The sequence below is a fragment of the Penicillium macrosclerotiorum genome (genome assembly GCF_028827735.1).
Source record: "Penicillium macrosclerotiorum strain IBT 26536 chromosome Unknown utg000010l_segment0_segment0, whole genome shotgun sequence".
NCBI classification, from domain to species: domain Eukaryota; kingdom Fungi; phylum Ascomycota; class Eurotiomycetes; order Eurotiales; family Aspergillaceae; genus Penicillium; species Penicillium macrosclerotiorum.
This window is the reverse complement of record NW_026643089.1, coordinates 1,942,593-1,966,083: the sequence shown is the minus strand read 5'-3', so window position 1 is coordinate 1,966,083 and position 23,491 is coordinate 1,942,593. Positions and strand designations below refer to the sequence as shown.

General features: G+C 50.9%; 8 protein-coding genes across 8 annotated transcripts; 4 read left to right on the top strand and 4 right to left on the bottom strand.

Annotated features, from left to right (window-relative positions):
• Positions 1 to 943: 943 nt before the first annotated feature.
• Positions 944 to 2,618, top strand: N7462_010337 (uncharacterized protein; the record flags this gene model as incomplete). The annotated part of the gene is made up of 3 exons (XM_057082051.1): positions 944 to 1,802; positions 2,149 to 2,412; positions 2,524 to 2,618. The coding sequence occupies 3 exons, from the start codon at positions 944 to 946 to the stop codon at positions 2,616 to 2,618; spliced, it is 1,218 nt and encodes a 405-aa protein (XP_056929091.1).
• Positions 2,619 to 4,244: 1,626 nt separating this feature from the next.
• On the bottom strand, positions 4,245 to 5,257 carry N7462_010336 (mitochondrial 37S ribosomal protein uS9m; the record flags this gene model as incomplete). The annotated part of the gene is made up of 2 exons (XM_057082050.1): positions 4,245 to 4,336; positions 4,411 to 5,257. 2 exons carry the CDS (start codon positions 5,255 to 5,257, stop codon positions 4,245 to 4,247), a joined length of 939 nt encoding a protein of 312 aa, XP_056929090.1.
• Positions 5,258 to 5,490: 233 nt separating this feature from the next.
• On the top strand, positions 5,491 to 7,192 carry N7462_010335 (putative translation elongation factor eEF-1 subunit gamma; the record flags this gene model as incomplete). The annotated part of the gene is made up of 3 exons (XM_057082049.1): positions 5,491 to 5,520; positions 5,590 to 5,791; positions 6,204 to 7,192. The coding sequence occupies 3 exons, from the start codon at positions 5,491 to 5,493 to the stop codon at positions 7,190 to 7,192; spliced, it is 1,221 nt and encodes a 406-aa protein (XP_056929089.1).
• A 2,000-nt stretch (positions 7,193 to 9,192) lies between these two features.
• On the bottom strand, positions 9,193 to 11,063 carry N7462_010334 (NIF domain protein; the record flags this gene model as incomplete). The annotated part of the gene is made up of 2 exons (XM_057082048.1): positions 9,193 to 9,604; positions 9,652 to 11,063. 2 exons carry the CDS (start codon positions 11,061 to 11,063, stop codon positions 9,193 to 9,195), a joined length of 1,824 nt encoding a protein of 607 aa, XP_056929088.1.
• Positions 11,064 to 11,669: 606 nt separating this feature from the next.
• Positions 11,670 to 12,811, top strand: rrp36 (putative pre-rRNA processing protein; the record flags this gene model as incomplete). Its single annotated transcript, XM_057082047.1, has 2 exons — positions 11,670 to 11,816; positions 11,879 to 12,811. 2 exons carry the CDS (start codon positions 11,670 to 11,672, stop codon positions 12,809 to 12,811), a joined length of 1,080 nt encoding a protein of 359 aa, XP_056929087.1.
• An 841-nt stretch (positions 12,812 to 13,652) lies between these two features.
• Positions 13,653 to 15,162, bottom strand: N7462_010332 (uncharacterized protein; the record flags this gene model as incomplete). The annotated part of the gene is made up of 2 exons (XM_057082046.1): positions 13,653 to 14,850; positions 14,966 to 15,162. 2 exons carry the CDS (start codon positions 15,160 to 15,162, stop codon positions 13,653 to 13,655), a joined length of 1,395 nt encoding a protein of 464 aa, XP_056929086.1.
• Positions 15,163 to 19,964: 4,802 nt separating this feature from the next.
• On the top strand, positions 19,965 to 20,705 carry N7462_010331 (DNA-directed RNA polymerase core subunit RPC19; the record flags this gene model as incomplete). The annotated part of the gene is made up of 4 exons (XM_057082045.1): positions 19,965 to 20,075; positions 20,161 to 20,252; positions 20,385 to 20,461; positions 20,572 to 20,705. 4 exons carry the CDS (start codon positions 19,965 to 19,967, stop codon positions 20,703 to 20,705), a joined length of 414 nt encoding a protein of 137 aa, XP_056929085.1.
• Positions 20,706 to 21,583: 878 nt separating this feature from the next.
• On the bottom strand, positions 21,584 to 23,111 carry N7462_010330 (uncharacterized protein; the record flags this gene model as incomplete). Its single annotated transcript, XM_057082044.1, has 2 exons — positions 21,584 to 22,658; positions 22,711 to 23,111. The coding sequence occupies 2 exons, from the start codon at positions 23,109 to 23,111 to the stop codon at positions 21,584 to 21,586; spliced, it is 1,476 nt and encodes a 491-aa protein (XP_056929084.1).
• Positions 23,112 to 23,491: the final 380 nt, after the last annotated feature.

Here is a 23,491-nt window from a genome sequence, read left to right as displayed (position 1 = left end):
CAGCGCTTCGGGTGTCCCGGCCGATCGCAGACGCACAGGTACGGGTCCCCGAACGAGTTTAAGGCGTAGATCCGTGTGTGATCATCGACGTCTAGCGCCCTTTGCCTTTCCACCCACCCCCAGTGGGGCATCAAATAAGTAAATAGTTCTCAAATACTATCCCGCGCCCTGACCCGTCTCCTCCTACCCAAGTACCTGGTCCCCCACGAGCCCGATGAAGAGATCGCGCGTGCATTTATCCACTTCCTTTGGCTGAACCCGGTGTTACAGGTATGTTTTTTTTTCTCGCTCTGCTCTGTTAATTTATTTGGGGTTGAGACGTTTAGTCCTTTTGTCATCCTCTCTGTCTGCTGTCAGCTGCTGTCTCTGGGATTATATTCGTTTATTAATTCTTTTCGATCTGGTTGCTTTTGTCAGCCCTGAATCTTCTCTGTGCTCTGCCTCGACTGTCTGCCATGGTCTAGCCCTAATCTGGCCTCCAGCGTCATCTTTCTTTCTTCTGCTTTTATTTATTGGTTGACTGCTCTCGTGTTCGGCCTGCCAAGTTCGTCTCTCACCGGCAAAAGCTTCGAGCAAGTTCCTCATATACCGTCCAGCTGGCTGTTGTGGTTTATATACCTCCCATTCGCCTTCGGGTTGTGACTCTTCTTCAACATTGACGGTTCGACTTGCGACCTACGCTGCCTCGGCCTTGAGGGATCGACGCATCCGATCTACTGGACTATTTTGATTCTTTTTGTCCTTTTATATGGACTTGAGTGTTGGTCCATTAGCGCATTGCGATTCAATTTGCGCCGATTTCCAGCTTCAACTCGGATCCTCTCCAGTTAACCGAGGTTCTCCCGCCTAGGCGTCTTCAAATCTTTTGCTCTTTGCTGCCATCGTGGACCCTTTTCTCTCCCCAATTGAGAGCCTGACGACCAGAGCTCTGTGTCTACCCAAGCTGGCATCCTACGCAAGTCCACCGTTGTCCCCCCAGCATTGGGCCGATCTCGACCCACGCAGGTCTGTGTGGGACAGCCTCATGGATGGCGACCAACGCATGAAGCAGCATGAGAGGTCGATGGCACGGGCAGGCAATGGCCGCCGTGCTACCGATCGTTTCGAGGCCATGCCTCGCGGTGACCCAAGCATGTCGCAGGGCCCGGATCGAGCTCCGTTGTCCTATGACTACGGCTATCCAGGCGGCTCCTTCCACGGCTCCCTGCAGGAGAATGAGATGCAGAGCTACGGTGAGTTCGTGCGGTCTCGCCCGACCCATCCACAGCAGCCCATGCCGTCTCCATCCACCAGCCGGCGGCGGCCACCAGACACGTTCGTGCCGTATGAGTCGGCGATGCTGTACGGCTTTGGTCAGCAGGGTCCAGCGCCAGGATCTTTCGACGCTGTTCCACAGTACCCGACACGGCAGTCTGCAGTGATTGAAGCCCTGTCGAACCCATTTGCCGTACCGCAGTATTTCACCCCGGACGAATCCACAGCCCCGGGAGTTGCTGGCCTCTCACCTTACCTGAATGCGCCGCTGCCATATAATCAACCGGGACCCATGCCACGCCCGAACACCTCGCACTCTTTCCCCGCGACCATGGCTGAGTTCACGTCCATCGGACTGTCTGGCCGATTGGATCCGCCATCCCAGCCCGAGGCCCCGGCCGATTCCTCCAGTTTGGAGGAAGCGTACGCCCAGTACCAGCGGGCTCTCCGCAGCACCTTCGACCATACGCGTGCCGGACGATTGGTGGAAGCGAGCCGATCACTGCTGGAAATTTCCGAGTGGCTTGTGACTAACGCCCGGGATCTGGGTAAGTTTTTACTTCTCTCTGACACTTTTTTATTTTTATTTTTATTTCTTTCATTTTTCTGCTTTTGATCATTCTTGTTCTGAGTTGTGTCCACTCTTTGCGTGGCTGGGGCCATCCCGAAACAAGGCATTGGCCCTACGCATACTGGCCGGGGGGGTTGAGAGCGAGGGTCTTGGTCTTGCATCTAGCGTAAGGTACAAGACTCGAGAGCACCGAGTTGTCATACCAAATGTCCTGCTGGACAGGACTCTTCCTGCATCCTCGAGACCCACGTCACACATAAGATGAACTTTTCCCCGGGGAACGAGGACCGAGACTAACGAGACTAATGGTTTGTGATACATAGGAATTCTGCGCGACGATCACTTGCTCTACCCCGACCGACTGGCGCTTTGGAATGACTTCAATCTGTGCTGGCTGGCCGTCTGCCAGAGACAAAAGGATCTCACGCAGGATCTAGCGGCCTCCCAACAGCCCGGGCAGGGGACTCTCTTGAGTCGAGATCGACTCGAAGCCATGGGTAAGGATCTCATTCAGTTTTGCGACCAACTCGAGCAGCACGGCCTGGTGGACTACCAGATGGGCATCTGGGAGGAAGAGATTCTATCTGGTAGGTTGAACTGCAACTTTCTCCGATTCATTTTGGGGGAATGCCAGGGGAGCGCATGTTCTCCATACCCTAGTCCTCTAGTACTCGGGTTCTAATCCACACGCTCGATAGTTCTCGGTCAATGTCTGGATCTCATGGAGAGCAGACCGGACCTACTCCGGCTCCAGGCGGTCCCTGAACCCGCCACGACAGTGCCGCGTCCATGAATCCCGCCGAGTTGAGACTTCTCCCGACAATCCACGATCTATGAAGATCCACGATTCCTGAATGATACCCCAGACCCGTCTCTTTTCTCCCCTGCTCTCTTGACACCCCCCACCTCACGAAGAAAAAGAAAAGAGAAAAAAGCAAGTCACGAAGCCGTCAATCCGACCTCAACCACAGCTTCGGGTTCCACTAGGGCCGGGAAGACCGGGTCCTTGGACCGTGATCCCGCGCGTGCGGGTCGAGGGACGAGGGGGGAACATGGCGTCTGGGGCACTCTGGACTTTGGCCCGGGTTTGTTCGTCCGCCGCCACGGAAGACGCTATTGCTTACTAGCGCCGCGCCAATCGAACGCCGATGTGATATTGGAGATCGCCTGCACTGGTCACCTCCTCACTTGCCTTCCCCCTCCCCAAATTACCCTCCCCAATATGGATGACTGGGATCGATCCCTCCTTTTCCCTCAAAAAGAGATGGATCCAAAGGCGGCCGGGCTGGTTCGGCGCTCTCTGACCCCCTCCTCTTTCTCTGTCATTTCGTTCCCATCTCGATCTAGCGTCCCGTCCCGCCTTCCAACCAGATCTCCTCTCCCTCACGCCTCGATATAGTTCGTCGCTAGCCGTACTCGTATCCCGGTTGTGATCTGAGCAAATAACCTCCCCCTCCCCCCACCCCTCCATCCTCTTCACTAGTTTTTTAGCCTCGCGCGTTGGACGCGTGGTATGATGAAAATGGACAAGTTGTACATATCGCCAGTGGCTAGCCTCGTTTTCCCTCCCGCTCTCCTCCCTTTCAAATGTCCGATGCGACTACTACTTGACTACTTCCCGGTGTTAAGGAGCAGATGGGGGAAACGAGCTTTTCCTATTTCTACTCGCGGCGTGACTGGTTTACGAATCTTGGTTATGGGTACTATGTCTTCCTTCCTTCCGTTCTTTCTTTATTTCCCTATCGGTTTTGTTTTTTCTAGCTTCATTGGGACTGATGCATCCGGGCGTGTGGTTACAAAAAAAAACCAAAGAATGGGGTTCCTTGGGAAGCAGGTATCTCGGCGCAAAATTGGTGTGCAACTCTCGTTAGATCACTTACATATATCTGTAGGCCTTCTGCATTGAAGATCATGTCATGATACCTTATATTTAAATCTGCCCTGGCTCCCTCTGTATATCTCTTTTTTTTTTTCTTTTTCCTTTTTCTTTTTCCTTGATTGAAGATAGAAGAAAAGATTTTTCTCTCTTTAGTGAACAGAGAAGCGGTAGATCCGATCAATGCTCAGAGTACTTTTGTCGGGAGGAGAAGGGAGGGGGTTCCGGGCCTGAATCGAACGGAATAGTACAATGGCAGCATGGCTTGGTTGACACTTCGTTAGAGTTTGCTGGGACCTGAGACAGATCAACTGACTCGCAATAAAATTGAACCGAGAACTTGGATTTGTCATGCTTCGAGGGAATTATGGATTTCACATCTCATTCGAAGCCCCATATGCATTGTACAGGATATAGAACAGAATTGGCGACTCGAGCTGCCATGCAGGTAAAATAATACATAGATAGATGGGAGTAGAAAAAAAAAACAGGGGAAAAAGGAAAGGTAAAGCATCGCTCGACAAGAAATTTCCCTGCACTTTTTTAACGCTTGACCCAGGTAGGCATTTTGCGAGCCTTGACGTGACCCGGCTTCTTTCTCTCCACACGACGGGCATCGACAGTAATGACGCCAGCTAGAGAGCAAAGGGTGTTAGTATATGAAGGAATTGAATGAAAAAGGGGAATCGGAGATATAGCAGAAACATACCCTTCCGCAGAACAGACTTCAGACCCGGCTCATGAAGCAACAGAGCGCGTCCAATCGCCAGTGTAATTGCCTCCGCCTGGCCAGTTACACCACCGCCCCGGACGGTAACCCACACATTGTACTTGTCCAGCCTCTGAGCGCAGCGCAGCGCCCACAGAGCGCTCTCCCGATCATGCACACGCTGGAACACCTCAACCAGCGACTTGCCATTGACAATAACCTCGCCCTCGCCTTCAACCAGCTGCACCACCGCCGTCGACTCCTTACGCTTGCCCTTCGCACGCGCACAGCCGTCCTCGTCCACCGTCCGCCGCACATGCTGCACGGCGTACGGGTTGCCTGGCCGCAGGAATGACTCCAGCACCGTCTTCACCTCGTCGGGCACCATTTCCGGCTGGATGCGGTTCAACTGCTGCAGGATCTTGACCAGGCTCTTATATTTCTTCATCGGCACCTGCTCCCCCACGAAGTCACGGAACTGGGCAAGCTTGAACCACGCCATCCGTGGTGCCTCACCTGCGGCCACAGTCGGGAGTGAGGCGTACTTCGCTTGCAGGGCTTCCAGCTTCAGGACGTGGTCGATGAACCGCGGGCTGCCGGAGAAATAGGACGGGGAAGCCGGTACAATCCGCGCCGGGTTCATGGAGAAGGTTGTAAAGTTGATTTCGGGTGCCGCAGTCACGGCCTCGGCCTCGGGGGCTGCTGGTTGTCGCTGCCCTTGCACCTCTGTCGCATAGGTGCGGGTCTGTCGGGCCATGCACCGGGTGGTGGGGCGAATTGATGTCGCGGAGTGTAGCCGTAAGGCCTGGAAGGCCTGTGCGAGGCCATTGGGTGTAACCCGGGCCATGGTGGGTGGAATGGTGTGAAGATTAGAAATCGACTTCCGTGGCCCTGAAGTCGCCGGGCTTCTTTCGATGTTCACGGGCACCGCTGTTTTTCCCGCCACGTGACTTATGCAAGAACAGTTCCTCCGAGTCCCGAATGGCGGGATCCGCACAAAATTTCATCTGCCCCTCTCCGTTTCCTCCCTCTTCTTCTTCTTTTCCATACTCTTCCTATCCCCCCCCCCTTGCTTTCAAGATGGCCTTCGGCAAGCTCTACGGTCTCCCGGTATGTCCTTACTGGCTTCTCCAGCTTCCATTTATTTGTCGTGAGCCCTTCTAACTGTCTTTCCTTCAGACCAACCCTCGCACCATCTCCATCCTGGTCGCTGCCAAGCACAACGACCTTGATGTCGAGCTGGTTCAGACTGAGCCCAACAGCGCCGCTGCTTTCAACGCCGGTGCTGAGTACCGCAAGATCCAGCCCCTTGGCAAGATCCCTGCTTTCGAGGGTGCCAATGGCTTCACTCTCTCCGAGGCTCTCGCCATCGCCATCTACGGTATGTTGACAAGTGTTCATCTTTCACTCTTTTGCCCCTACGCCACTTCGGGACTTCGACAATTCCTTCCGCCACCTGCCCTTTGTTTTTATGATGAGCAAATTTTTTAGTTATCCCTGTCAGAACAATACTGTTGATAACGTAACACCTCTGAAACAAACAACCCCAAGCACTATGAGTACCCCGCTCAGGGGGAAAATTTTTCAAAGAGGGGGTTGGTTGGAGGTGGTCCCAGGTTGAGCTTCACCCAAGTGAACCGCAACCTGCGTGACCAACCCAACCAACCAATCCTCTCTTCCTGGCCCCCTTTTTCGTTTCACATTGTCCCATTGGCGCCTCTGATTGCATGATTCCATCGTGAATCCCCACCTGCCGGAGAAAACCTAAACTAACGTGTTTTGGTTCTTTTTAGTGACCTCCCAGAACGAGAAGACCACCCTTCTCGGAAAGACCAAGCAGGACTATGCTTCCATCGTCCGCTGGATGTCTTTCGCTAACGGCGAGCTCCTCCCCCGCCTTGGCTCCTGGTACCGCCCCCTCCTGGGCCTCGAGGGCTACAACAAGAAGACCGTCGATGAGGCCGCCAAGGCTGCCCTCAAGGCCACTGACGTCCTCGAGACTCACCTCACTGCCAACACCTACCTGGTCGGTGAGCGCATCACCCTGGCTGATATCTTCACCGCCGCTCTCATGACCCGCGCTTTCGCCAACGTCCTGGACAAGAAGTTCCGTGATGCCAACCCCGCTGTCACCCGCTGGTACAACACCATCGTCAACCAGTCCGCCTTCAAGGCTGTTGTCCCTGAGGCCAAGCTCGTTGCCGAGTGCATCAAGTACACTCCCCCCAAGAAGGAGGAGAAGCCCAAGGCTGCTGCTCCCGCCGCTGAGGAGAAGCCCGTCGAGGCCCCCAAGCCCAAGCACCCCCTCGAGGCTCTTGGCAAGCCCACCCTCATCCTTGATGAGTGGAAGCGCCAGTACTCCAACGAGGACACTCGCCCCGTTGCCCTCCCCTGGTTCTGGCAGAACTTCAAGGCCGATGAGTACTCTCTCTGGAAGGTCGACTACAAGTACAACGAGGAGCTCAAGCTCACCTTCATGGCCAACAACCTGATCGGTGGCTTCCACGCTCGTCTTGAGGCCTCCCGCAAGTACCTCTTCGGTGCCCAGGGTGTCTATGGTACCAACTACAACTGCGTCATCAAGGGTGTCTTCATGACCCGTGGTCAGGAGTTCGCTCCCGCCTTCGATGTCGCCCCCGACTGGGAGAGTTACGACTTCGTCAAGCTCGACCCCAGCTCCGAGGCTGACCGCAAGTACGTTGAGGACATGTGGGCCTGGGACGTCCCCGTCACCGTTAACGGTGAGGAGAAGGCCTTTGCCGACGGCCACGTCTTCAAATAAGCGTGTGCGTTCGCCCCTGGAAGCCGAAGCCCCTGTTTCTTCCTCATTCCTCCTCCAAATACCCCTAGGAGATCCTTCCTCCTGCTCTTCTCTACCCTTTTCTCATATGCCCTACCCTGTGACTGTGTCATAGTACCGGGTTTAAAATGACTCCCTCCATTTTTTTTTGTTACGCGCCGATGTGGTCCACGTTCACGCTTATGATATGTTGCGATGCGAGATGAGATGATCGACTTAACTTGTTTCCCTCCCCTTTTGCTTAGTGCCGTGTTGGTGCCGAGGGTGGAACTTGTGTTTGTCGCTGCTAGATAAGAAAAAAATCACTAGCAATCTAAGTAAAGGAGTCGGGACTGTGTTGTCTCTGGCGAATTTATGTGGAAATCTTTTATATCCTCCGTAGATCGTTGTTTTTAATCTAAATTGTTGCGTCCCTGTTTAAGTCGAGTTGACTTGGGAGAGTTTCAAAACTTCTGGAATGCATGAAGAGTTGCTTTACATTGGATGTACGCTGGAAGACCGTATCGCATCACGGTTCGCTCTGCTACACTTTTCGATGCCATTCGACTTGTATATCTTAACAGTATGAAATTGCTATATGGTGAATAAGTTTGCCATTTTCTTGACGATATTACTGCGGATATTCGTATATCTGAGCTATGTGCACCATATTTTGACAGTATTTCAAAACATTCCCAACCTCTGATGGGTGGGATATATATTTACCACCTACAATTAATTTTGACAATGCACTAGATTAGCACTCACCTCTATGTTAGGTCTATGCATTTGAATAGCAATAAAACACCATGATTCAATTACATGAAACCCCTCTTGACTCTCTTAGAGTCGGGTAACACCTGTGAGAAGATCGACTTGGAAATTAGTGCCATGCCAGCCGAACCGGGGTTTCACTGAGTAACGAGCCCGTCGCCTAAGGTTCTAATTTCATTTAAAGATGGACTATGCTCTGATATCTTATTTAGTGGTAAGTAAAGACTGAATTAGAGATTAGAGGATTGCATGGAGACTTTGATAGTGACTGTACTAACAACGATCAAGCAATACTTTGTCTCTTCGGACATAGTTATATCAATATCGCTTGTGGTGAAACAGTTTACTGGACCTTTACAACCGATGAACTTTATACCAAAGTGTGGACGGGGAAAGTTGCATTATCACTCATCGCCAGTATGCCTCTTGATTCAATTTGCAAGCCACTCTCAATTGTTGAATTCCGTCGTCAATCATAGTCCAGCCTCGCTCGACAACAGTAAAGTTTTCCAGCTTCCGGGCGCAACTTTTGGATCTCTAGAATGTGCCAAAAAGAATTACAGTTGGACATATATTCTCCAGAAGTGTACGATCATAGCTATGATCATTTGTTGACGAAAGTCCGGCGATGTTAATGTATTAGGCGATGAGGGGATTGGCCAATATGATCTAGATCTTGTTCCACTGACTTCCCATATCATAACTCAAGCTGAACAGTCATATAATATAGTGCGCTAATCATATCCATTCATAGCTTTACATTGAAGAATAGCAAATAAAGAACAAAGAAAGAATTCCTAGGTTCAAGGCATCCGCAAGATTTATAAAATCAAGGGTGAACAGAGAAGGATCATTCTATTGTTCTATATACAAGGGTAGGTAGGTTGTGTGTATCATTCAAATCCCTGGAGTAATGTGAATTCCATCAGCGCTAAAAGAAATGCTCATATATGTACCCATCTACACCAGTCAAGAACCCTGAAAAAGAAACAATACACCGTAACCAAAAACACCCCCACCAACCACCCCGTCCCTCAAACCTTTTTCGAACACCTTAACTTTCAAGATCTCATCAGAAACCCCTTTGCTTCAAGGCACCAGGTTACCCGGCCCAGATTTGCATCACTCATGTCCTCAGCCTTCCGCCCCTAGAGCCCTTCGGGACCTAGACAACAGGAACTGACGCAACGAATGAAGAGAGATCGGAGATCGCAACTCACAGCACACTCTCACTCTTGCTTGTCCCGTGGGAATCCAAGTCCGTCCTCCAGTCGGTCCAGCAGCGAGTTATTCGAACCAGAAGACGTCGCTGGCGACACCGAGCGGTGCATTGGGTCCAAGCTTATGGGATACGGCTGTTCGGGGAACGGCCCGGCAGACGCTGGGGTGGTCGTCGAGGTGTCAATCATGCTCATAGCCAGACCTGGGATGGCAACCGAGATTGGGCTCGGCTGCGAAGCCGCGGTGCTGTCTTCCGCGTTGGGGAGCGTGTTCAGACTGGCAGGAACAGGGCGCGAGTGGAAGTTGTACTGTTTGGGCTCATCGGGGGCAGGAATGGGCTGTGTTTGCTTGGCCTTGCCCTTATTGCGGCGTTTGCCGGCGGGCACGCTCGAGGTCTCGGTTGTGGGGATGGGGACGGTACTGGCAGTGGCAGCGGCAGCAGCGGCGGCGGCAGCCCTAGCCTCGACGAAAGCAGCTTCTTTGGCGGCTTGTTTGGCAGCTTTTTCTCCTTCTTGCGCAATTTCTTGCGCTCCTTGCGGATTCGTGCAGCTTCTTCTGCATCTGTTGGAGGTGGCACTTCGGCACTGGGGTCGGCGGGCGCTGGGATTGAAGCAAGCACGGGTGGAAGGAGACTGATTCCGCCGTCTTCGTCCATGTCGGTGTCGTCCTCGCACGGCTCGATGGCTAGGTCGAGGATTCTTCCTTCGCCTTGCTCGACGCGCCCGTTCCACAGGCGGAGCACCTTGCTCACATCGTCGTGGCGAGAGAGAACCTCCAGCTTGGCGAGAACATTGGCAAATAGCGTGCTCTCATCCACTGCCGGGTTGTTGGTGAATTCAGGGATCTCAAGGATGTTGAAAGGCTCGCTGAGAGCTTTCAATTTGCTGTCATCAATGAGTATGGTGTTTGTCTGGTCCCAACGCTGGCCAGCAGGGAGATTACTGGGATGGGCTCGATTCTGATTTTGTGATTTGAACCTGCTGCCGCCATTTTTGGGTGGTGATGGAGCCTCCCTCATAGCCGCATTGCCGGGATATGCAGCCTGAATCTCGGGGCTGGCCCAGACTTTGCGGAGCTCCTTGTATACCTGTAACTTGGCATTGTACTGGACTTTGCTGAGGCCAAACTTGTCACGTCCCCACAGGGCCACAACGTTCTTGGCCTTGTCGCCAGGGAAGAGTTTCTCACAGACGGCGTTCACAGTTGGTGGTTTCGAGCTGGACCAAATCATCACGGCATAATTACTCGTCAGGACATCAAGGAAGTGGTCAAGCCCTGCACGACGAGCAAAGTTGGGTGGAAGTTTGCGATGTTTGCGGTAGATCAGGGTGCCATTAAGGTCGAGGATGATTAGCAACGGTCGTTTTTGAGGACTTCGTTGCGGTAATTTGGAGGATTGTTCCATGTACTCTTTTGTCGGGGCTGGTCGTCTCATTGGCGGTGTGGGAGATCGTGCTCTTGGAGGTAGTGGCTGGGATAGGCCAGGGAGTTGTCCTGGTCCTGTCGCCATTGTGCTCATGTTGGCGCTCTGGAGAGGAGCCATTGGATTAAATGGCATCATGGGAAATTTACCAGGGAAATTGCCCATGGCTGGCTGATGGAAAAAAGTAGGATCCATGAATGGCATCGGTGGTGCTCCGGAAGCGTTTCTCATATTTGCAGGGTTCCATAAAGGAACATTGAAGGCGCCAAGGGAACTGGTTGGTGATCCCTGCGGCAATGGAACAGGAGGGCCACCAGCGTATGGATTTCTTTCATTTGTGCTATGTATTGGCGTTGTTGGTTCACGCGAATGGTGACTTATCCCAGGGGCGTATGATAATGGCAGATGGGAAGGCGCAGCCTGCCCTGCGGGTACCAGGTTGGGAACGTATGGCATTGGATTGTGTGGCAACGTGGAATGAGGAAAGCCAGTAAATGAAGACGCTGGCCAAAACAGCCCTTCGTCTTGTTTAATGTATGTTTCTCCTACATTCATAATTGGTGCGTTATTGGTCGGACCCGCATATCGCCCGACAGGCCTAGCAGGCACACCAGGCCCAGCGGCGTCATGCGCACGCTTTTGTTTTTTCTTTGAGCGTGTCAGCTTGACTGATGTGCAAGACTTGTGAACCAGGGAATTGGACGTGTTGGAAGAGGGCAAGGCGCGCGAAACGACCTATCAAGCATCAATGGGGTCAGTTTCAGGAATTAGGATGTAAACAAGAGTTCATAAAGGTAGTTCACATGGACATACCTGGCAAGCTCCTTGGTATTTAACCCTGTACTGTTTAAAGCGATTGACTGAATTCCAGAGGTGAGTTGAACAGGGTGAAGTAGACATGGACTACCACTTGTTACGCTGGTGGAGATCGCGGGCTGACGACAATCTAGTCAGAAAAAATATCTAATCAGCGTTATCGCACTCACCGCCTAGGTCGGCAATATTTTTCTTTCCCCGACTCGATGATTTCCTACGTGCGATATCTGCAATAGAGACACCAAAATGGCCATCTCAGATAAATTGAACCGCCGTGTGCGGGCCAGGCCTGATGAAGATGAGGAAGTCTATTCAGAAGATTCAAACCTCGGGGAATCCCAAGATGAGGGTGAGGATGGCGACTCTGATGCTGGAGATTTGCAATCCGGAGATGTATGCTGGCTCATTTCTTATCGCACAAGAGGATTTTTACTGACAAACGGCTTGAAATTTAGTCCCAAGCTTCTGATGGAATAGAGGATGATGATGATGACGACTCTGAGAACAGCGACAACGCTGGCTCTGATGAGGCCAGCTCTGATCAGGAAGACGAAGACGATAACTTTCAATCTTCGTTAAACAACATCTCATTCGGTGCTCTCGCCAAAGCCCAAGCCTCAATGGGCCCCAAATCACGTAAGGGAAAGATCTCAAAATCCACCACCAACACCGATTCCACCGCCTCTCCGCTTGATGACATCCGGGCCCGCATCCGAGAAGCACGCGAGCAGAAACGTGAAGCCGCCGCCAAAGCCGCTCCTAGCAAAGATGCCCGTGACAAGAAGGCTGGCCGGGCCAATAAGCATGCCCCTATGGAGATGTCCTCCAAACGTGCGGTGTCGCGCAAGCGCACCGTGGTTGAGCCTCCGGCAGCCGCCAAAGCGCGAGACCCGCGCTTCGACGCCGCGGTCATGGGCCACAGTGGCGCTGGCAAGAACGCGCACGCAGCGAACAAGGCGTATGCTTTCTTGGACGAGTACCGGGCGTCGGAGCTTAAGGATCTCAAGGCGCAGCACGCACGCACGAAGAATGCTGAGCAGAAGGAGGCGCTGAAGAAGCAGATCCGCTCGGCAACAGACCAGATGAAGACGCGCGAGAACCGTAAGCGCGAAGCGGATATTATGGCCGAGCATCGGAAGCAGGAGAAACAGTTGATTCGCGAGGGAAAAAAGGCGAACCCATACTACTTGAAGAAGTCGGATCTAAAAAAGCAGGTCATGGAGAAGAAGTACAAGGAGATGGGCTCGCGGGACCGGGCAAAGGCATTGGAGCGCCGCAGGAAGAAGATGGCGTCGAAAGAGAGGAAGGAAATGCCTATGGAGCGCCGTGGTATGGCTATGGGCGACGAGCCGCCGCCTCGTGGAGGGAAGCGCCGCCGCTTGGAATAGATACCCCTTTTCGACTGGATTTTGTTTTCCTGAGGGTTCAATACGTACATGGAAAATTTGTTTTCTTGTGTAAAATTTTTAGTTAAAAAGCGAAGTTGAATCATTACTGAATCTACAATTGCCATTAAGGTCCTGTTGTACTGTATTAGAGTCCATGCAGAGAGCAAATCCCAAAAACCAGGCAGGCAGGCCTCGCTCCGTCCAAGACGAATGATAACGAGAATAGAACGATAAAAGAGGAAGAGATGAGATAGAAAAATAATCAAGGAGGGGGAAATTCGAACTCAAGTCGAAACCCATTCACACAAATGCTAAATTTCTCACAAGAATAACAGCCAAAAAAAAGTAGGTATATGGTAACAATAAGCAAGATTCCTCCAAACGCCGGTACAAGAAAACAATGATGCAAGTGTCCCAGGTTGACCAAAACAACAACAAACAAACAGAATATTTTCCAGTGAGCCAGAAAAAGCAGCAGGCTCACCATTGAGATATGGGTATGGTATAAACATCAATGTCATGTGACATGGCCAATCCCCATCATGCAATCATCAAGATGATATGGGAAGCAACAAGAAATAAAGGTGAGAACGGACAACCATCCCTGGAGCCCAGGCGATTGCACATCAAGAGGCAAAACGGGAACAAGTCATGCCCCGGTCTGCCTTGTATTCGTCTACACTGAGAACACTGTCTCGGTGATAGACTGGTTCATCGCATAGGTCGAAAAAATGGTCTTTTCTGGCCCTCATTCGACCTGGATGGTAAATGGTTTTTAGAAAAGAAAAGAAATTGAGTATCTTTGAGGGATTCGTTTTGAATAGCGCTTCGCAGCACCGTTTTAAGAATGGAACAGGTCCCAGGCCCGTGCGCACAGGCCCAGAAACTCCTCCTTCTTTCTCCGTTGAGTCTCAGGCGAATCTCTACCCGCACCAAAGGGGCCATAGTATGTCGAGTGAGGGCCTGCATTGGCAGCAGGGTTGAGCCGATGCTGCGGCTCAGGGCCATGCCCCAGTGGCGGACTGCCGTTATCTTGTTCGTATTCGCTGCGTGGGCGACGACGGGCTGTGGTATCAAAGCCAAGGGCGGTGGGAGCTGGGGGCGCATTGAGCCCAGTGTCATTCGAAAGAGGCGTTGCCTTAGGGGCAGCGTGGCCAGTTTGAGGTGATGGCGGTGTCGGTGGCTGGTGGCCGCCATAGTGAACGATCCGGGGAAGTAATTCCTCTCGGCCACCAGACAATTCCTGCACGGCCTCTTCGGCGGATCGATACTCCCGCGGTCGGTTAGGAGTTGACATACCACCAGGCAGACCCGGGGAGGGAATAGGAGCAAGATTAGTTTGGGAGGAATTGCTGCTCGACGCATTCGGGTATAAGCTAGGACGACTGGGGTCCCGCTCACGGGTGCCCATTGCATCTGAGCCAAATACGTCAGAAAGAGGAGGCAGGCGGTTGTTTGTTTGAGTGGCTGGAACATGGTGCATGTGCGAGGTCGAACCGAGGGTTGGGCTTTGATTGACGATGTGGCGCGTCAAAGGCTGGGCTTGATATCGTCCAGTGAAAGTCTGATTCAGCGGCGCAGATTGAATCACACGCTCGTTCGCGAACTGTGACGCCGAAGGAGGGACAATCGAAAGTCCAGGAGGAGGACGTCGCTTTGTAGCGCTCTTCGGCCCCGCCGCGAATCCTGACTCGGACGGTTTGATGCCGTCCGGTCCTTCATCCTTGGCGGACTTCTGCAGTCGTGCCTCGATGATAGATCGCTGCTGGTCCCGGACCGACAAACTCCGCTGTAACTGTTCTCGCATTATGGGATCATAGGTTTGGAAGCCCGGGGACAGGCATGCGAGTCCTACATCCTGCATTTTCAATCCGTCCCGGGCCGTCATCGGCCCTCCAGGAGGGCGCACTTGGAGACCGCCGGAGGACGGGAGGCTGGTGGACAGGTCTAACTTTTGGGGTCTTGGGCGACTCTGCATTCGCGGAGAAGAGGCAGGCTCCTTTTTCACGGTGATCTTCGGGCCGGCGCTCCCTTGCGACCTGTGGGAGAAAGTAATCAGCATCAACGCACGGAGGATTCTTTTCTCCGCCGGACCTCGACTGAGTGTCCCCGGGAGATGTCTTGGCGGCCAGCCTCATGGATTCTCCAACTTACGGAGGTGAAGGGTCTTTGTTCTCGGGAGTGCCTTTTGCCGAAGCATCCTGCCCGGCGGTTGACATTCGGGGTAGGGAGGAATTCGCCGGAGCGTTGGAGAGAGGAGCGAGAGTCGGGCAGTTCTTCGGGCTAGGATCGCGGGTGGTATGTGGTGAGGACAATGGGGCCGCGGTCGCGGATGCAACTGCCGTTGACATGGTTCCCGACAGAATGTAAAAGAGTCCGGGGGGAAGCACAACCCTCCAGGTGCACAAGTGGTCGCAGGTCGCAACGATCACCCTATACCTGAATATTGAGCGTCTGGTCCTTTAACAATTTCTCGTTAATCGACAGCTCCCAGTACAGGACTGGGTAACAAAGTATATTGTCGGACGGGTGTGGAGCATCAATGGGCGAGGGGAATGATGCACCAGCGGGTTGAGAGGGCTGAGATTCCGATACGGATCGTCTTGCGATATATTAGGCGAAGAACACCACGGGCCGCAGAGACGTTTGCACACTCAAGGGAAGATTAGAAGAGTGTTCGAGAAGGATCCCATCAAAAGAAAGTAGCGGAGTCGGAGTGGGAGAGGGGGGGGGAGAGAGTGGGAGAGTGAAAGTGGAAAATGGAAGGAAGCAGGAGTTCAGTTGAAGTTGGTGGAGGGAGGGGGGGGGGGGCCAAGGACGGCGGTTAGGCGGCAAGCAGGTGTGACCAGTCGTGCCCCCAAAAAATAGACCAGGGAAATCGACCGGCGTGTAAAAGAGAAAAAAAAAAGAGAAAGAAAAGGAAGAGGAGGAAGTAAATAGCCACTAAGAGCAAAGACCCTCAGTCCTGTCACAGAGCCCAAAAAGGTCAGTGAAGATGAAATGATGTACTAGCGCTGTGTATAGCAGCTGTATAGTACAGGGCCGGACGAGGTGATTTGATGGAGGGTGAGGGTCTGGGCCCCAGAAGGAGAAACGAACAAGCCCCAACACGCCCCCCCCAAAAAGCCCAAAAAAGCATGCGGAAAAAAAAGAGGAGGGGGCAATGAGATGGGCCCGATGACCTTGTTCATTTGTTCGGCACCCAGGGGGGCTTTTGCTTTGGGGCTGGAACTGGGGAACTTCAATGGTACTTACAGGTACCGTGGGTTATCACATGTACCACATACTCTGCTCGAGTGCGGCTATGTACCATTAAAGTCCTTCTATGTACCTCTCCCTGTTCGTGCTGGAGTCGAGAGTTTCAGAGTGGAGCTACGCTCAAACACTTGCTGCACAGCTGCCGGCGCCGGGCGTATCAGGATCGCCCGCCTGAGACACGACGTGTTTCTGCCCTGCCAAAGTGACGCTGCCACTGGTTCCTGCGACCGCCAGTGTTCCAGTGTTTCCATGTCTTGACCCCTGTTGCCCTCTCTCTCTCCTTTACTCGCCCTCGACCGCTCAACAAAATACATCCACTTTCCCCCTCCAAGGCTGTAGGAGCGGAGGAACCAAGGAGCAGAAATGGAGGAATTAGGGAAAATACGAGAATCTACTATGGGCCCTTATGACTCTTATTGTATGAACTAGCGACCTTTGCAGAGTAACCCAGGGCGATGTTGATGGCGTATCGTGCCAGTATTAAGGAGGGGGAAGCGGGAGTATACAAGTCGACCCTGGCTTAATTAAAACCATACTCTTCGGGTCTGGCATGAACCACGATTGACAGGGGCAAATCTCCCCACCCGGAAAGCTCAACCACTGTTGGCGTATCTCATCTGGAGTCCGAAAGGTACCTCAAGCACCTACGCAGTGTACCTTGCCTATGGAGCAGTCCCTATAGTCTGTATAGTCTCTATACAGTCTTTGCTTTTACTCCATATATTCCGCATACGTGCATACTGTAGACAGACCTCCAGAGATTGTCCCATGACAGGTTCCCATGATGGATATTACTCGTGAAGTACTCTGTCCTCCGTGCTCTGTACAAGATGGAGATGTACCTACCCGACTCCCGTTCGTCCCCCGTCCTCGCTAGAGCAGAGAGCCCGGGCGTTCGCTGAATATTTGGGACTCCAACCCGTCAGAAATTAGAGACATCCGTGCTTGGCCACGATCGGCGACTCTCGTCACATTGTGACATGCCTCATGTCACCCACACATTGTGGGTGAAGTGTGGGAGATCGCTGGCCTCGGTAGAAATGTGATCAAACCGAGATTACATTGTGATGGACTTGGAATAGAAGACGCAGCTCCCTTTCCTATGCCGACCTCGAAGAAATCACAGAAATAGACCTGATTTCATTCTCTCCAATCCAAATCCCAAAGTGGAGGAAACGCCAGGTGAACCCACCAGGGCCCCAGCGCACTATTGTTTGGCTATCCTTGGAAGTACATCTTCACTCGCTCCGACTGGGACAATCTGGGCCATCTTAACTGTTTTCGAATCCCTCGATTCCTTCGATCTCCATCAGGTGGCGAGTGGCTTACTTTCTTATCTCCGCTGTCCCTTCCCACCCAAGCCACAGCTGGGTGCACTGACGATGATAATCAGGATCAAAGGACGGGGAATTAATAATATTTATAAAAAGAACCGTAACTAATGCTGATTGACTATTAATTATCTTTCATATGCAGTACGAATACGGAGTATAGGATGATGGTATATTTCTTGATTTATAATTCTCATCTTTCTTGGCTGCCTCGACCAACCACTCTCTCACATAGTCCAGACCTCCACTATCTACGGAATTTTTTAAATCACATAATTATTGAATGGACGACAACACTGCTACTGGGATTGTTCACCACGCCAGCAAGAGGCGCTCTCGGATCATTGCTCTGGTTCATCTGCATCCTGCGGCCCTTTCTACCTGATCACACTACCCGAACGACTCACGATGCGTGGCTTGTCAAACATGGCGTTCACGGCGCTTAGGGCGATCAGGGGGTAAAAAGGTGAACACCTCAGAACCATAGAATCCAAGCAAGAAATTCAAGGAAGCAGGGGCCCGGGAAAAGAATTACGCTCACACCAACTGGGGCTGGAAGTGATGCATCCACCCTTGCCCTCTCCACCGATCCACCATCACCCTACCATCACCAACCATCACCAACAACAGTACCCCCCTGCTACTGAATCTTGTCTTGCGCCCCCAGGAACACGCATCGCATGGCGCCCCTCCTCTCCTCGTGTGGGTCAGATGTGTGGCTAGTCCCAGCTAACGCACGGAACCCTTTGCCGACCGCAGGCACGATGTTTGGTTCAAAATTTCGGTCGCCTAACCCTAGCAGCATCCTGTCAATTGGCTGCCGCCCTCACGTCACTTCCGACAGGCAATTTTGAGGGGCTGCAAGGCAGAAAGGCTCCGATTTTTGCTCCCTCAAAGGACTCTCTTACCAAGAAATTCTCGGGTTCCTTGTATTGATTCATTCAAGCGAAAGTGTTCTGAGTACTCTCATCGCCCGGGTGTTCAATTCCTTCTGACTAGAGTAAACTTACTGGTCAATAGTTATCATCTAAATATATGTACTGCCCTGGGACAATTTGATAGCTCGAAATAACCATTAGAGTCGTCCTACAGCGAAAATTTCGTTACAAATCCAGTTACGCTTGCCTATGAACGGTATAGCCAAGATTAATTTCTCGGATGGCCGGGTCAGAATCTTGTCACCCACAGCAAAAGCAGCTAAAATCCAATAGAACCGGGTACAAATCCCTAAAGTAGTAGCAGGAGGATCTCCAACCCTGTCTGGTTGTAGAATCCCTGGAACCGCGAATTTCCCCTGTGAGGCATGATACAGCAGCGAGAACCAGCTAGGGTATAGTGTATGGTGTTCACTTGGGGTTCCCCGTACCTCAAGTTGCAAAACATTCTGCGTGAGGAGTTAACTCAATAGGTTTCCTACACTTGCTCCGCACTTAGGCTAATATTAGGATTACCGCCTGTGTGGAGAAAAGTGAGGCGAATATAGAAATCGCTTGCGCCCAAGGGATGTTTTACGGCGTCAATTATCTAGGGGTGATTGGTCGAAGCAATTGGTTTATGCAGGCGGCTATGACGACGATACTGAGGGGTGAGTTCTGTCATGATCGTTTTGACATTGAAAAAGCAATTTATTAGAAAGGGAATTTTCATTCATTCACCACCAGTGTCTCTAGGTTGTGTCTGGATTGCTTGAGATGTTATCCTTTATAGAACGACGTAATTATATCCTTTCGCAAAGCCTTCAGGATAAACTCAATTGATATTGGAGTATCCACAGTCTAAGCATCTAATTAGGAAATTTCCTGGAATGTTTAATAAAAGATACAAAGTCAGAAAAATGGTGGTGATTACAAGCCCGAAGTATGGGCAAATTTGCGGCCAAAACCCCTGCGAATTAGTGTGAAGCGAACTTTTCATTGCATGGTCTTCGTAATTTATCCCCCCCCCTCCTTCTGACTCCAAATTTCGAATCTCTGGATATCCATACTGGTAATAATCTTTTGTCTTTCCTTCTTACAGGTAGGAGGGAACAACCTGCAATGCCATTTCTCTTGAGGCTACCTAGCAACACAACCCTACTTGCTGCATACCTGACAGCTATTGCAATGCGCAGAGGTTTTTAAATCACGTACATATAAAATAACAGTGAGGTCAGATCCAATTGGGTCCGATCAAACTTACCACTCCTAGGTTAAAATTTTGTATGCAGAATCGAAAATTAATGAAGAAGCGCTTGGATTCCGCGAAGGCGTCCTCATAGATAACCCGAAAATGGCAGGCGGTGGGTGGCTATCGATAACCACCCACTTTTTTTCTTCTGCGATCATCGAGAGAAAGTCTTGACGATCGATTGTTGCGTTTGCCAGTCAGTCTTTTGCGCTTTCCCCTATATTATCTCTAAGATCAAATTGAATCCGACTGAATCACCCACACTCCACACAGAGTTCCCTGCTCCGACCCATCAGTAAATTTATCGGAACCGGCTTCTTGACAGCAACGTTCCCGAGCTTGATACCCTTTGATCAAATCAGATCTTCTGAACCGCAAATTCTGCACCAGCATACAAAATGCCGGCCTCTGTGCACTCCGAGGAGCCCCAAGAGCATGATCAGTCCATGATGGACGCCGAGAATGAGCCCGTCAACCCTATTCTGCTGGACGAGAAGCGCATCGTGGTGGTTCGTCGCTCCCCTCCCCGAGCACTCTACTTGTGCCCTCAATTCGAACGTACTGGGGAATGAATCTAATGGTCTTTTTAACCAGCTCCCTGGCTCTTCCGAGACCGCTGCGTCGTTTCAGTTCGAGGGTGAGGGACATACTATGGGTAACGCGCTGCGTTTTGCGATCATGAAGAAGTGAGTGCGCCCTTGTGGATGTGGATGAGGACTCGGCTTCCCAAGTCACTTGATCGGAAGCATATCTTGATCCAAGCTACCAACGATTTGGAACATAGTCAGATATCATGCTAACCATCCTCGACTTTCTAGCCCCTCCGTTGAGTTCTGTGGCTATACCATCCCTCACCCCTCCGATGCAAAGATGCACCTCCGCATCCAGACTACTGGTACGCTTGCTTTCGCTTTCTGCCCCCAGGACCTTCCCACCTATTTAAAAATCCGCATAGGGAGTTCCGTCGGGTCTTTAAACATATACTGACCTGTTTTTCTCAAATAGACTCCACAACCGCCCTCGAGGCTTTGGAGAAGGGCTTCAGCGACCTGATGGACCTGTGCGACGTTGTGACCGATAAATTTACCGTCGCCCGCGACCAGTTTAATCAAGATAATAGCAACCGCATGCAGTCGTGATACCGACTCGTTGACGACAAGACTTCTTTACATTGCATATTTCTGTTTCAGATAAGGATTTGACAGGCGTTTGGACTTAAGCTTAGAATTTCTTACTATATCCTTTTTTACGCCCGGCCTTGCTTTTTGTGGTAGCATGGCAAGGGCCCAAGTTGAACTATGTGATTGTGAAAAAAATATGATGTAGTTTTCATATCAACCAAATCTAGTGTTTGGGTAAAGTGTAAGGCACTCGAGGGTACAACAGGACGATTGCTTTGTCAAATGAGCTTCAGCTCTTTTCTATCGGCAATCCTTGTAGCAAGTTCCCTGTTTAATTTCTCTATACGTGCTTCACGTTCAGCTGACTCGTAGATTTGTTATAATTGGGCGATGGTTTAAGCTTGGCGTGGGTTAGAGACCGAGCTCGAAGCTCGGTAGAATCTTAGGTCGCTTAGACGTGATAGCCCCCAATGCGGCAACAGACTCCGCCGGCGATCCTGAAACAATATAATTAATCTATCCCGCGACCTTAGCGCGGCCAGCGCCTCCAGGAGGGGAGGAGGGGGAGGCGATGTGGCGCAGAACTATTTGCACGTAGTGGAGCAAATAATCTTCTGCATTCCCGTCTCCAACAATGGCCGCCATACCCCTTGACATGTGTCAATGCTGAAGCCAACTGAGATACACACCCCGGTGCTTAATACGGAATACATAATTTACCGAAGAATCTGCGATGTTCTGAGCCCAGACCCGGGAAGAGGACCTTGATACTTTCATTTTCACACGGAATAGCCTCCATCTTGATCATTACTCCATCCACGTAATACATCCATAATCAATCGAGAATAAATCCTCGAAATGTATACAACTATAATTCAATGTCGTATCTGAACTTCTTAAATCGCCTGAGTCATCTCTGAATCATGCTCAATGCTCGTGTGATGACCTCGCTTTTCTGGTCCAATTAATATAAGAAGAATATTGTAGACATAAACAGCACCCATAAAGATACAGATGACTTTTCCGTAGTCGTACCGCTTTACGACAGTGCCATCAGCCTGGGTCAATGGTGCAAGCGGGTATCGTTCACCAAGCATAGCTTCAATGGTTGAAGATGCAGAGGAGGCGAGGTTGCCGAACTGATATGCACAACCAATCATAAAAGTGTGGAATGAACCAGGCGATAGCTCCATGACATGGATAGGAATAACACTCCAGGCTCCCTGGATACAAAATTGCATGAAGAATGCCACTGCAGTAACGGCTTCGTTTCGGACGAAGGTATAGGGGTATAGCAGTGCCCCGCCGATGATGCAGACGACCATCATGCTGAATCGTCGTCCAAAGATCTGCGAGCAGTAGCCCACTGTCGTGCCACCTGCCATTGCGCCTAAGTTGGCAACAACCTGGGTTACTGTGATCGCATCGGAAGAGAAATTGGACTCGTTGTTTAGCATTGTCGGGTAGAGGTCTTGAGACCCGTGGGACATGAAATTGAACCCAGTGGTTAGCAGGACGAGGTAGACAAGTAAGAGCCAGTGATGCTTCAGAGCAAGCTTTCCTTCAGAAACGAAAGCTATAGCGAGACTTCCTTGTTCTTCACGCGCAGCCTGGCGATCTCGAAACGCTTTTGTTTCTGGGAGACAAAGACGGAATAGAATGATGAGAGCTGGAGGGCAAGCAGCAAACCAGAAATAGGGGCGCCAGCCATGACTCGTGGTATTGACCAGTGCCCGTGCAAAAGCTGTTGCGAGGAGATACCCAAATGCATACCCCTGTTGCATTAATCCCGACACAAGGCCCCGGGCCGCATATGGGCAGTCCTCAAGTGCCGTGACCGCCGCATTTCCATACATGCCACCCATAGCAATTCCAAACAGAGCCCGAACTGCCAGAAACTGCTTGTAAGTTTGACAAAAGCCTGTGCCAAGCTCTAGAACGATAAAAAGGAAAAGGTTGAGAATGAATGGCCTGTTTCCGATTAGTAAAGACAATATAATTAAATCAGATAATTGGAATATACCATTTTCGTCCATATCTATCTGCGGCAAGACCGAATAAAATTGATCCGACAGATCGAAGCATCAGTACCAAAGTGATACCCCAAGTAATATCGGTTGTAGACTTATCAAAGGTCTTAGCTAGATCTGAAACAGTTAGGGATACGGTGAAAAAGTCGAACGAGTCCCACGACCAGGCAAGGAAGGAGACAGCCAGAAATGCCCATTGCTGGGAGTTTAGCATAGCCAAAAGCTTGAATGGATTGGCAGCATTTTCCATAGGTGGCTTGAGCGAGGTAAATCTGGTCGCTACATAACTTCGGAAAGAGAAGGGCTGTTCCGTGTAATTTTCATGATGATCATAGACTTCAGTCTTGATCGACTGTTCTTCGTCTTGAATCTTTGTGTTAAGAGGGCTCTTCATTATGGACATAAAGATAAAATGATTTACTAGGACGGCATGGCGTACATTAAGGAAAGTCGCACAGAGCTTTTGTCCATTTATAGGTTATTTGAACAAGCTTCTTATCTCTATTTTCAAAGATAACAGTAAACATTTGGCATGGAATTCATTTCACTATTGGTCTAAGTTTTCCCCGCTTTTTGTCTGTATATACTTAATAGCTAATAAAGGACATTTGTCTCCAATAGGATTCAGTATGGCTGGCTTCGGCACAAAGATTGCACTAGCCATATTCATAGGCAAAACTCGAATTTGCCAAATAGTAATGAATCAGTGGTCACTCACCACACGCGATGAGGTTCTGATCATTCTTTGTTGGTTTAATGCAATTGTTTAGATCC